Below are 13,053 nucleotides of genomic sequence, written 5' to 3'. Positions count from 1 at the left end.
GTTTTATACATGAGACCCCTGAGCTGTAAAAACCAAACTCTGGTTGGACCAATTACATTGTGTATAGAGTTGGTGGGCGGGGCTTAACATAATGATGGCAGAGTTGCGCTTGCGTGCTTCTAGTCAACACAGAAACTGGTGAACGGTGGTCTTTTGAATCAGTTTTTACCGCGGCTCTAAACTTTTCTCTGAGAACAGAAAAAAGAACAGCACTGAAGTCATTCTTAAAAAGGTTCGGAGTTTTGCTGACCGGATACGGCGAATGTTTAATCTATCAACTAGCTCTGCTTCACCTTCGTTGCTCTGGTTGGTTGTAGCGCTATCCTATCGCGTGCAGAGGGAGTTTGAAAGACAACCGTTTATCCCGCCCCTCGGATTGAGCCCTGTCAATGATGAGTTTCCAGACCAAACATCTTGATGTGGGTCTGGCTTGTCAGGATAAGAGGTGTTGTTGTAATAGAAACCTATTTGGGCTACAAATTATTTGCTATGCTGCATTACAATTATTTATGATGAATAATCAGGTTCTACTTACTGTACATAAGTGCTTATTTTTTCTTTCTTAAAAAAAAAAAGTTTTTAACTGCTTTTCACGTATAGCACAAAACTAACTAGATTTAAAAGTAATTAGAATATGATTATAATACTGTGCATTTATGACATCAGTTTGTAAACCAACCCAGAAGGCTAATTCACCATGTGTTCCCCCAGGAATTTCCTGGTTTACATTCTGTACAAATCAGTCAACCGTTTCAACCACGGACATTTCAAGTCAAACAACAGTTCAAAATTCATGTTATTTGACTGTAATGCATGTTGTAGAACAACATCAATTTAAGTATCTTCAAGTAATGTTAACCAAATTGCTTATTTTGCTCTATAATTTAAATAAAAAAATTTAAATCCCTAAGGGAATCCATGACACAAAAAGGCATGAAGAAATACATGACCATTCAACATGTACTGGTCAGTATGATCATTTTTTTCAGCAAGGATGTATTTAATTGTTAAAAAGTTACAGTAAAGACATTTATAATGTTACAAAGCTTTCTATTCATCAAAGAAAATGTCAAAGACATTAAAGAAAATTTTAAAAAAATGTCTCACAGTTTTCACTATTTTTTAATTTTATTATAATGATAAGATATGTTACTTAAGTACCAATTATGATTTCTAAAGGATCATGTGACAGAACAATAAAAATTAAACTTTGACTTCACAGGGAAAAAAAGGCATTTTAAATATATTAAAATAGAAAACAGCTTAATTATAATAATATTTCTAAAAAAAAAATCTTACTGTATTTTTGATCAAATAAATGCAGTTTTGGTGCAGTTTTTTTAAAAACGTACTGACCCCAAATGTGTGAACACAGTAGTGTATTATTTTGTTATTATTGTATTATCATCTTAAGGGGTTGTTATTTTGATTAGATTGGCCAGGTGCTGTGTAGAGAGGAAGAACACATGCATCATTTATCATAGATTTAGCATGTGTCCTTCTCTTTGGCCTGAGGAGAGGTGGAAATAACTCTGTTACCCTCAGAGAGACACATTCCCATCAGCTCCTGAACACGGCAGGTTTGACCTTGACTGAGTGCCAGGAACGTCTTACAAAATGTCTACAGCACTGGCACATTCTCTCAAGTCCAAAGCATGCATGACATATTAAAGTTGCAGAACTAGAAACTTTGCATTTAGTATCCAATGGGTTTTTCCAAAATATATCATGATGATTTCTGTTGACATGTCAGTTCTGATCAGCACAAATCTTTAGTTGAAATACGCTACAGTGCCAGCTGTTCATGAAAGCAGGCTTATACTTATCAACTATGCAGCAAATTTTCTCCTTGATCCCAGGCACGTGCGTCTCCCTTTTTTCCCCTCCCGACATGAGAGTCCTGAGGGAGGCGAGGTTCCCAGTAACTCTCCCCTCAGGAAAGACAAACGTATTGTGTTCTCCTGGTCATCTGTCTTCCTCTCGTCCTCTCTCTGTTATTCTCATCTTCACATTCACAGAGTGGAGGTCCTGCCCCCAGCCTGTGCTTGTACTGGGATACCTGGGTAAGGGAACAGATCCTAGGATAGCGAGAACTCCTTTAGAGACACTCTTTAGAGCCACGTTAAATGTATAGTGCACTCTTGCTCATTTTTTTTTTTACTGGAATAAGGAATCCAGTAATATAATACTTGCACTATCATTCAAAATGTTTGGGGGTCAGAATTATTGAAATTTGATGAATGCTGTACTTTTATTTAGCAAGGATGCATTAAATGGAAAAGCGACAGTAAAGACATTTATGTTGTGATAAAAAAAATCTGTTAATCAAAAAAATGTTTTCATGGTTTTTTTTTTTTACAAAAAAAAGCAGCACAACTGTGACTTAACACTGAAAATAATAAGAAATGTTTCTTGGACTGCATATGATCATATAAGAATGATTTTATGAAGGATCTGAAGTCTGGAGGAATGATGCTGAAAAAATCTAATTGTAACTATATTTTTATATTTTCACTGAACCCAAACTTTTGAACTGAAGTGTAATTTTTATTTTGTTTCTTTTAAACACATTTTATTATTTAAAGTTTTAAGTGATGTTACTTCAGAGGATTGTTTAAATTCTGTAACCTCCCTTTTAGTACAAACGAATCATGGCTGACTGTGAACAAAATGCTGTTGATAACTGAAAACTAATTTCACACACATACGTGATTCTGGTCAAAGATGACAAGCACAACAAAATACTGAGTCCACATTTAAAGATAATGTTATAATGAAATGATATATGATATGATATCATGTTAATCTTTGTTATATCGTTGTCAAATATTGTCAGATATAAATATTTAGAAATGTGTCCTGGCAGAGTTCGAAGCTGGCTGGGGTCATTTCCTGATCCTGTCTGCCATATTCTTCATTTCATTTCCTGTCTCCTCCAGTCATGACAGTTGCGGCTCATCATTCTGTGAAAAACATGCAACGTTCATACACTATTTTGAGTCCCACAGCACTCCTAACCTTCACAGAATGAGGTTTATCTGCATCTGCACAGCAAAGACTGCAAAAAGGACACGCACAAAAAAAGCTTAGCTTGATATCTAAGCATTTTTAGCAATCAGCCATTTGTATCAGTGTGTGTCAGTGAGATTAGAGTCATTCAATATCCCAAACATATCAGTATAAAAGCATATTAAATATCATCCTACTCCCTTTCATCTTTTTTGTTCCCTCCCATTTTTGAAATTATGAATCGTGTGATTCTGTACTATTTGTGTATTTTGTTAGAGAGCTCAAATCTGTCCCGTGTCTTGTTGTTTGTTCACTGTAGAAACATCACATCCTGAATAAGCCATCGTCGCATGTTTTTTTTAACATACAATTGAAGAGTACATTTATGAAGCCAATCATTTTAAGTGACTCTTCATTAGTATAAAAGTGCTTGTAAAATCTGTACAGCCTAGACTCCGGTCCCTGGGCGTCTGGCCTGGGCCACTGAGGAATTTGAGTTTGGCTGCTCATCACTGCGGGCCAATCAGTGTGGACAGAAGCTACAGCAGCAGATGGTTCGACTGCAGTCTCTGCCAACACTATAATAATAATGGCCAAAATGTGATGTTTGTTCTCTGTATTTATGGTTTCAGCTTCCCATACTTCTCTCCACTGCCATGCAGTGAAAATAGAAATAGTATTTTGTCAACATAATTTTAGCCAGATATTTAACAGCTATGTCCTATATTTGCATCCGTCAGCTGCCTTTAGAGCTTCCTGTTTTCAAAGGATATATACATTAGTGCTGTCAATCAAAAAAAAAAAAAGAATTAACCGCAATTTATTCACAAAATGAATTGTGAAAAAAAAACTTTTGTAATAATTAGTCAGTATAATAATTAGTAATAACTAAACATTTGTAATATCTAAAGCAAACACTAATCACCAAAATGATGACCTAAAAAAAAGGTGACTATTTAAAATATTACCCCAAAATTCTGAACAGTACTGTTTAACAATAGTCCTATTCAGATGGTATTTGTTACTCATGTGGACGTTCATAAAAATAAATTTGCATGCCACCTCAGTGATACAAGTCATGCATTAGGATGGTGATTTATTTCTGGTGGAGGAGCAAGTTTTGTGATCCTGCACACCTGTGAACCTGCTCACGTGGTCAGTCCGATGATTGTCTGCTGTAAAAGTGTCATATGCTTGGAATAATAAGAATAAAATCATAGGCCTATTTAATTTAATAATAGGAATTATTTAAATCTCCTGTTTAAAAATAGGTATATGTCATTTAAAAAATGTGTAAATGAGAGGAAATAAGTTAATACAATGCTGCAAATGTAACCCATATAACGTTAATTTCTGCCGTAATAACGGTTTATTTCAAATATTTACGTGTTTTTCCTTCTCTTTCTCTTTTGCGCAGTAATGAAAGATTATTCTTGTAAATACCTTCCAGCATTTCAGTAATAAAAGTGTAGGCTAGATCTTTAAAATGCATCCAAATTACAGAGAAACGCAACGACACGCAATATATCCTTTTTGACCACAGTGGTCAAAAAGGATATAAACAGTGAATTTTGAAGCGATCTCTTCTTGAAAACTCAGAGATGTAGATTCAGACGGTAATTAAATCACCACACAACCTCTGGTTTGTCAAAAACCAGTAGGTAATTCGACTGGAGATTTATTTACGCGGGTGGTGGGAGAAAAACACTGACATTCTGGATTCGGACAGCAATAAAATCACCGACTAGCCCGTCAATGATGAAAATACCTTACGACCCCACAAGAAACAATTACCGTCCGAATCAGGCTAAAGTTAGTGAACAAATTAGTGAGTGTGTGAAACATTTTAAATAGAATTTAATTTCTAAAAGTCCTCAGGACCAAAAGTGCTAATAATTGGAACAAACACCCATAGATGTAGAATAGTCATGCACTGCAATACCTTGCTCATAGAGGTCAGCTGAAAGATGAATAGGGAGTGGTGAACTCTATTGGAAACACTAATTTGATGTTCAGTGATGACGGTATGAATGTTTGATTCTGTTTTCAGATGAGAGACAGGGCACCCTTCGACTTAGCAACCTCACCAAAAGCATGTCCGGCAAGTATATTTGCCGTGCCAGCAACACAGCTGGAACTGACAGCTGCCACATCAATCTAGAGGTCTCCACCCGTAAGTATCAGTCCCTTATACTGTCGATTTCCACACTCACTGTATCACTAACTGAATTGTTCCTCATGTGGCCGCAGCTAACAATGCCTGGGTCATCGCAGGGGCCACGGTGGGCTCTGTGGTGGGTCTGATGGCTCTGGTCTTATTCCTGATCTTTATCCTGAGGAGAAATCATGACACTGAGGATGAAGTGGCCAATGATATCAAGTGAGAGCCTGTCTTACATTTCATCAAAATCCAGTGCTGGAAACGAAAAACTTTGACTTCATTACTGTACTTTTTTTTTTTTTTTTACTTCACTACATTCCAAAGCGTAATATCAAACGTTTCAACTTTACTACCATTCATAAAAACATACTGTTCCTCCATAATTTTGAAATAAAAACTGATTTGTGACCAAATGGCATGAAAAGTAAATTACAGAACAGAATTTTAGTATTGATTATTGTAAATTAATATCATGTTTTAAGTTCATTACTGTCAGTTATTTGTGAATGAAATGTGAAAAAAAAATTCCACACTCATGAGTATGGACCCAGATAGCACAAATATTTCAGAGATGTCTGTGCTCATTTTCATCTGAAAGATGTATTTTTTTGCTCATTTAAAATACGTTGCATAGAAGTCCTTGTCAGACTTTCAAAGGACATCCATTGGACGTATTTAAGACATTAACGATTAGAATCTTGCGTCTGTGAGACATCTGATTTATGTTGCATAGATTTCTTTTTTAATTAGACATATTAGACGTTCCCTGCACAATAATTAATAAAGCTGTATTTGCTCAAAATTTGGCTTGATCATTAGGGCAGTATAGGCCATCTCTAATATCACGGCCTTATGTCAGATTTGTGGCATCCTCTGTGGCGGCCGTGAAATGTGCTGATGACGAAATACGGCTGTGTTTATTGGGCTGATAAACAAGTGCTCACATGTTTTTATGTTTTATTGAAACAGTTTGTCTAGTATGAGAATGAGCCCAGCTTTATTCATTTGTCATTTTTTTTGAAGTATGAGCCTCCCCTTTATATTTAAAGTCCTTAAAGTCTATGCCTCTGCTCGCAATAAGTGCTGAAAGAATTAAATGAAGAAAATAAGCATTTCTCCGCCACCTGTGAGGAAGTGTTAAATCAGACAAAGTGGTTTAATAGATGGGGTTTTAATCTTGTGAAATACAACATTTTTGTACATTTTACGGTTCCGATAATTTTTATATGGGACTATATATATGCCCTAACCAAATTCAAATTCTTCTCTTTCATGTTTTTTCTGTGAACCATTAAACTTGGCATATGACTGCACAGTGAGCTCATTTCATAGCACGGTTTCTCTGCCGTCACAGAGTTACATTCATTAAAGTGGAGATAAGGCCTTGAAATATGATGCACTGGCCTAACGAAAGCCACAAATTCGCAAATCGGAGTGACGCACACTACCATATTGCACCATAAGAAAATGTCTGGTGTCTCGGCCATCTCAGAGAATGGTTTTAAAGTGGACATAAGGCTGTGATATTAGATGTATACTGCCCTAACAAATCAGATCTTAATTAATTCATGCGCATCCATCCTCTCGTTTTCTTCATAGTATAATGGACATGATGCAAAAAGCAAATACATTATAGACAGTACAGGAAAAATGGAAATTGTAGGTCTGAACGCACAAAAAATTCCAGTGCACACACAGTAGTTTCTTGTGAGCACGAGGTAAGTTTCTCATGCACAAGTGAAAGTCTGTATATTTTTTATTTCTTGAAAAGGTCCCTTTAGGGGCTCCGTACAATACATATCAAATGGCTGCACTAATATTTTATTAGTGCTAAATAATCACTAATGCTGGCTAGAATAAATAAACGGTTTATTGATCAGTACTTTTGTAGTAAATGGGTACTTTTACTGAAGTAATATTTTATATTAGGGTATCTGTAGTTTTTACACTGATTTGTGTACTTCATTCAACAATGTCATAATGCTAGATTAGCTGTGTGTATTACAGTATCTGCTTTCCATTGCTTCAGGGAAGATGCACAGGCCCCGAAACGCGTCTCCTGGGCTAAAAGTGGCACAGGATCGGACATCATATCCAAGAACGGCACATTGTCCTCCATCGCCACCAGTCCTCCTGCACAGGACCCTCACCATCCGCTCCAAAACAACCATTACTCATTCCCCCCAGGTGCCTTGGACACTGCCTCCATCCTCACCACCTCCGGTAGCACAACCACTTACCGCCTCCGCCCAGGAGATCCCAACCCACTTCACGGCCTGCCCGGATACAACATCAACAGCACACCCAACCACACACTTCGCCACCATCGCCACCACAGTCCTGCAGGCCTCAACCCCAACAGCTCCTCCACACACAGGACTGAGGGCCCGCAGCCGCAGGCCCCGTGCCCGCTCAACATGCCTATAAACACTGCAACTCTGTCCCGCATGGGGGCGGTGCCAGTCATGGTGCCCACCCAGAACCACGCGGGGTCACTGGTGTAACAACCATAAAGTCCAATAATGTGCTAAAGACTTATAAAACTTAGCCAAACATACAAGGGAGAGTTTTGACGAAGGTGGCTAGAAATATAACAACAGTTGACGTTTTTATACAGAGTAAAGTACAATAAAATATAGTTATCTGTCAAAACAACTTTAGTTTGTTTTATAAAGTATCTATGTGTTTTTTTACTGAGCGTAATTTGTGTTTTGATGTGTTCTCGTCATCTTTTCAAATTGTTAGCCTGACGAGAACAGTGTTTTTCATTTATTTTGTCAACTTTACAGTGTTACACAATTATAATATCAGATGATATGAAGGGATGCACGTCACTGATGATGGTCCACTGTTTACAACAGTTGTGTTTATGGATTCAGATATATCCAGTTATTTAGTTGCTCATTTAAATTCATGGTATTCATTCAGTAGTTCACAAATATTTCACACTAGCTGTTATTGTGCCTCTTGTGCCTCCGTTTCTCTCAGGAGTTTTCTCTTTTTCTGAAAGCAGTTGACAGATTTCTAAAGACGAGCAGTGCTTTTATTTTCTCACTTAAACATTTCTGGCCGTTCAGAGGAATTTATAGTGTCTGTGAGAGAGCAAAGGGTAAACTTTAAAATAGAAAATAAAACGAAAGCCCATGAAAAGGCTGTCTTAAAATGTCTTATGATTTAGATTATAAAACAAGCACATGCCAGAAACTGCCGTGCTTGTTTACTGGAGCAGGAAAGACTCTCAGCTTGTAAATGAGTTGATTATGTAAGTTACATGGAAGTGTACATTTATCTGTTCATGTGTACATGATAATATATGAAAAACTAGCCTTGTGGTTTAATGACTTGAATATTGGAAGCAACGTTTTCTCATTTTTGATAGTTTGATATTTGTGTTAATGCAGATTGTTATTCTCTGTGCAGTGAATAATCTACTTTGTAATTAGGTCTTTTTCACTCATTTTTTTTATAATATATAATTGCATAATATAGAATTGAAAACTTTATGCTGTAAATGTCCACATGATGGAAGCAGAGAGGCATGAAAAAGGTGTGGAGGGAGAAAAGTGTTCAAGGGGTGGTGTTTGTTTGAATCACTTTGTTTTAATTAAACCAATACAAAAATGTATTGTAAACATTTCTTTCAAAATGTTATATTACAATTGTTTCAAAAAACATGTGGCATTGGATTGACCCTGTGAAACTGTATTTCCAAACCAGTATCTTAAATATTGAAATCATAAACTTTATTTTGGCTGCAGAAGTTTCTTTTTTTTACTTGCTTTGTGTGCAAGAGAGCTCAGTTTGAGATCCCTCCCATTTCTGCGGGCTCAGTCTAAACATTGTTGTGCTTTCTGTTAGTCAGACCCGACCAGTTATGAGCTGTTCCTTATCTCAGTCCCAGGGCAACAAAATATTAAAGGCATAATGGCATTTGCTCACACTGCCCTCACAACATGGTTTTTGTTCCAGTCAGGGGCGTCGGACTGGGGGGATAAAGGGTACCGAGTAACCAGGGCCCGAGGTAGGGGGGGCCCTTAGAAGTCAGTTTTCTATACATACACATACATGGTACAGGGGCCCAGCAAGATGGTTTGTACCCAGGGCCCAAAATTTGGTGCTACGCCGCTGGTTCCAGTACTTTGGTGAGTAATTCCATCAACCTTTTCAGTCATTACATATTGATTTGAAATAGTTTTTTTTTAAATAATTTTTAAAATAAAGCTCTTATGTTCGAGGCTGCATTTATTTGATCAAGCATACAGTAAAAAAAAAAAAAAGTATAGTGTGAAATATTACAATTTAAAATTTCCATTTGAATATACATGTATTACTGTGATGAAGCTGAATTTTCAGAAGCCATTACTCTAGTATTTTAATATGCTGAAATATTAGTATTTTAATATGTTGAAAACAGTTGTGCTGCTTTTTTGTTGTGTATTTTTTTTTACATTCTTTGACATTTCAAAAGAACAACACTTATTTGAAATAGAAATCTGTTGTAACTTTATAAATCCCTTTACTATTACTTGTGATCAGTTTAATGCATTCTTTCTGAACACCAGTATTCATTTCCTTATTTAAAGGGCTGATGAATTGATAAATCATCTTTCCCTTGAGTCTTTTCTTTGATATATAAAAGGTCATGGTAATATAAGAATATCCTGTACGTTTTAGAGCTGAAAACTTCCTTGTTAGTAAAAGAAAAGCTTTTATAGACACCATGTCCAGAAAACTAAGATTCTCAAATCAATGACGTATTAGAAAGGGAATTGCCGCCTCTACAGATAAATGTGTACGCTGCTTCTGTAGCTCCACTTACCGACTCGTGGAGCTAAACGAGCAATAAACATACCGAAGATAGCAAGATAATCGTTTGTAAACAAGACACCGGTCGACACTGGATTTGCAGACATTGAGATTAAAACACAATGCTGTGCCTTCTATATTGTATTCGACAGGAATGGTGCAGCACACTTATGTGAAACATGTTTTTATATGTGATAGTATTGCATTATTATAGATATTGATTATGTGTACGTGTCTAACTGATCATACCTTAGCACGCTGTCACAGGCTGGAGAATCCCTTATTTGTTGGTTCCTTGCGATTTGGGATCAGACTCTCAGGGCTCGCAAAGCTCCCGGTGTTTTCCAGACATAACGTAACGTAAGCACATCGGCAGGCGGGAGAATATTAAATAGTGAAATAACATTCATTTCTTGATCTGCCTTGTTCACTCTCTTGATTTGATGTTTGAAGAGCGCGTGCCCACTTATGTGTGTGAGGTTTGCATTTATGTCCACCGATCGGGCGGGCCAAGCAATCAAAAAATATATCAATCACGGGTGGATGAGAGATAAATCGTTTGTTTTATAAATACGTTTTGAGAGCCCCGTCAGAGAATTATTCCGGTTGCTGCTTTCAAAACAACCCCTCCTGTGTGTGAACTGACAGGGGAGGAGAAGCTCGTTAAATATGCAAATCTTATCCAATCCTAGCCGTGGGCATTTACTTCCAAGTCTCCAGTGCGTGCCGCCCATCAGAACCCAGCGTTTTGGAGAGAGCCTCAAAACCAGAGTAGAAAATAGCCTATTACTTATTAGTTATGATGTTTTTGAATGTAAAAACCACACAAACATCATTAGTTGACCTCAGACAACAGTATAACATTTTTTAAAAAGCCAGTTCATGACACCTTTAATCTTACTGACACAAACTCTTGTGGCGTATGTTGTACTATTTTTTTATTTCATTATAAAGTATGAAGTTTTCTCAAGCTATACAGCATTAATCTCCAGGGCCCGGTTTTTCAAAAGTAATTCACTAGGATTTTGGATAACGGATTGGATAAAATCTTGAAAATGTGTTTTTCAAAAGAAAAAATGGATTACATAAACGGATTAGATCACGTAAACCAATCTTGGTTTTGATCCGGATCAAACCTTTAGTTTGGGTTTTTCAGAACATTTTTGAAGGATTTGGATCACTTTGATCCAAAAAAAATCTGCATTACCGGTAAGCGTGGATTTCATGCCCAAAATGTTATGAAAACTTTCAAAATGTATCACATAATACTATATTTGGATCCAGTATCTTACAAGATATCCTATTTATTCATAAGGTTTTAATTTGATTAGTTCATCCGTCAGGCTACAGTGATTTGGTAGGCTTTAACGTATTCAGCCTTTCAGTAAAGGCATACAGCAAAGGAAAGAGTTTGGCCTCAAAATAATCTCCCAAACAGCTGTCAAAATTGACCCAAAACAATACATTTTATTCTGTCACTAATTGATATATATATTCATCACAATCGAAAATATGTATATATTAGAATATTTATTAGTGATGCATGCAATGATTACAGTACATCTATACTTGATTCTTGTTATAAATATCCTGAATGTACAGTGTTTGTGTTGTAGGTCTCAGATGAGCGGACTGCTGGAAGAGGATGTTTTTTTTTTTGCTTTTAGTTTTTTTTAAATGCGTGTTTTCATTTCAAATAAAAATAAACTTATATTGACCTCACACTGGCTATTCTACTTGTTGCTCTTTACATATCTATATATCTATATTTATATGTACATAAATACATTATGATTTCCTATCCTGTTTGAGCACTGGTTATCCGGATTTGGTGATCCTAAAAAAGGTCCTATCCAGATCAGATTGATCCAATCGGATGTTGCTTTTTAAAAACCGCCTCCAAAAGTAAACTGGATTACGTGCTCACGGATCGCAAAAAAAGGATTACTAAATCTGGATAAATTTTATTCGGATTAAACCTTTTGAAAAACCGGGCCAGTTGTTCAAAAGTCATCGAATCGGAATTTGGATAATCGGATCGGTCGGATTGGATCAAATCGTGAAAATCTTGTTCAAAGGAAAAAAGGGTTTCTGAAATCAGATTAGATCACAAAATCCAATCTTGGTATCTGGATCAAATCATCAGTTTGTGTTGTCCAAAACTTTTTAATTAGATTTAATAAATGTAGGATATACCTTTGATCCAAAAAAAATCTGGATTACTGATCCCAGTATAGCCGTAGAGCATTCCAAATTTGGTCATCTGTGTATCTGGATCAGAGTGTGAATCAATCCAATTTTGCTTTGAAAACCTGGCACAAGATGGATTACCTGATCCTCGATAGCAAAACATGGGATTTCCAAATCCAGATCATTCTGATCCAGATTAAACTTTTTGAACAACTGACCCCTGATGTTTCTTTTATCCCTGTACAGATGAGGTCAGGGCAGGCGGTTGTGGTAAAGCCCTCAGTGATTCATCGGCTGAGTTGACCTGCACATCTAACACACACGTCTTGTGGTGTTACACTTCTCCAGGAACTTCTGCTGTTCAAGCCAAGAGGGTGAGAATGGGAATATACAGACTTGGTTACAATAAACCAGCAGTTTGTTAATCTCAGTGTCACTTTTGACACAGCTGCTGTACAACAATGGAAGACCTCTTGGGACAGAAGGATGGCTCTTGTGCAGAACCCTCCCGTTTTATTCAGGGTTATCTGTGCTGAAACATCTGATGCTGGGGTGTATATTTGTGAGGTCAACCCAAACAACCCAAACGGTCTGAGCAACCTCACTGTGCTATAGGTAAGATGGCCTATATCATGGGTTTTCAAATTTTTGGAAACACTTTATTTTGATGGTCGCTTTTGAACATTCTGTTGCCTACATTGTGTCAACTAACTCTAAATAATAGACTTCTGTATTAGAATCTCTGCTACGCCTTTACTCTGTTGGTCCCCAACAGAGTATACTATAACTGTAAGTAACTTTACAACTACATGTCAACTTATTTTAACCCTAACAGTCTTCTAATACTAGTTTCAGTTAATTTTTTTACTTATGAACTTATTTCAGTT

At 36.7% G+C, this 13,053-nt stretch overlaps 1 protein-coding gene across 5 annotated transcripts in view; it reads left to right on the top strand.

Annotated features, from left to right (window-relative positions):
- The window catches only part of esamb (endothelial cell adhesion molecule b), a 57,639-nt gene extending 48,533 nt beyond the window's left edge, over positions 1–9,106 (top strand). For 2 of the 5 annotated variants that reach the window (XM_067451850.1, XM_067451854.1), the window contains exons 5-8: positions 2,019–2,063; positions 5,060–5,182; positions 5,260–5,389; positions 7,200–9,103. In XM_067451850.1, coding sequence (XP_067307951.1) covers positions 2,019–2,063; positions 5,060–5,182; positions 5,260–5,389; positions 7,200–7,674 — 773 coding nt within the window. In that variant the 3' untranslated portion in view covers positions 7,675–9,103. Of the gene's footprint in view, positions 1–2,018; positions 2,064–5,059; positions 5,183–5,259; positions 5,390–7,199 lie in introns of all 5 variants that reach the window. The other 3 variants (XM_067451851.1, XM_067451853.1, XM_067451852.1) reach the window with 3 other exon arrangements.
- Positions 9,107–13,053: the final 3,947 nt, after the last annotated feature.

Source organism: Pseudorasbora parva, chromosome 8, assembly GCF_024679245.1.
Source record: "Pseudorasbora parva isolate DD20220531a chromosome 8, ASM2467924v1, whole genome shotgun sequence".
In the NCBI taxonomy this organism is placed as follows: domain Eukaryota; kingdom Metazoa; phylum Chordata; class Actinopteri; order Cypriniformes; family Gobionidae; genus Pseudorasbora; species Pseudorasbora parva.
Note: the sequence above shows the minus strand (reverse complement) of the source record. Positions and strands in the feature narration are given on the sequence as shown.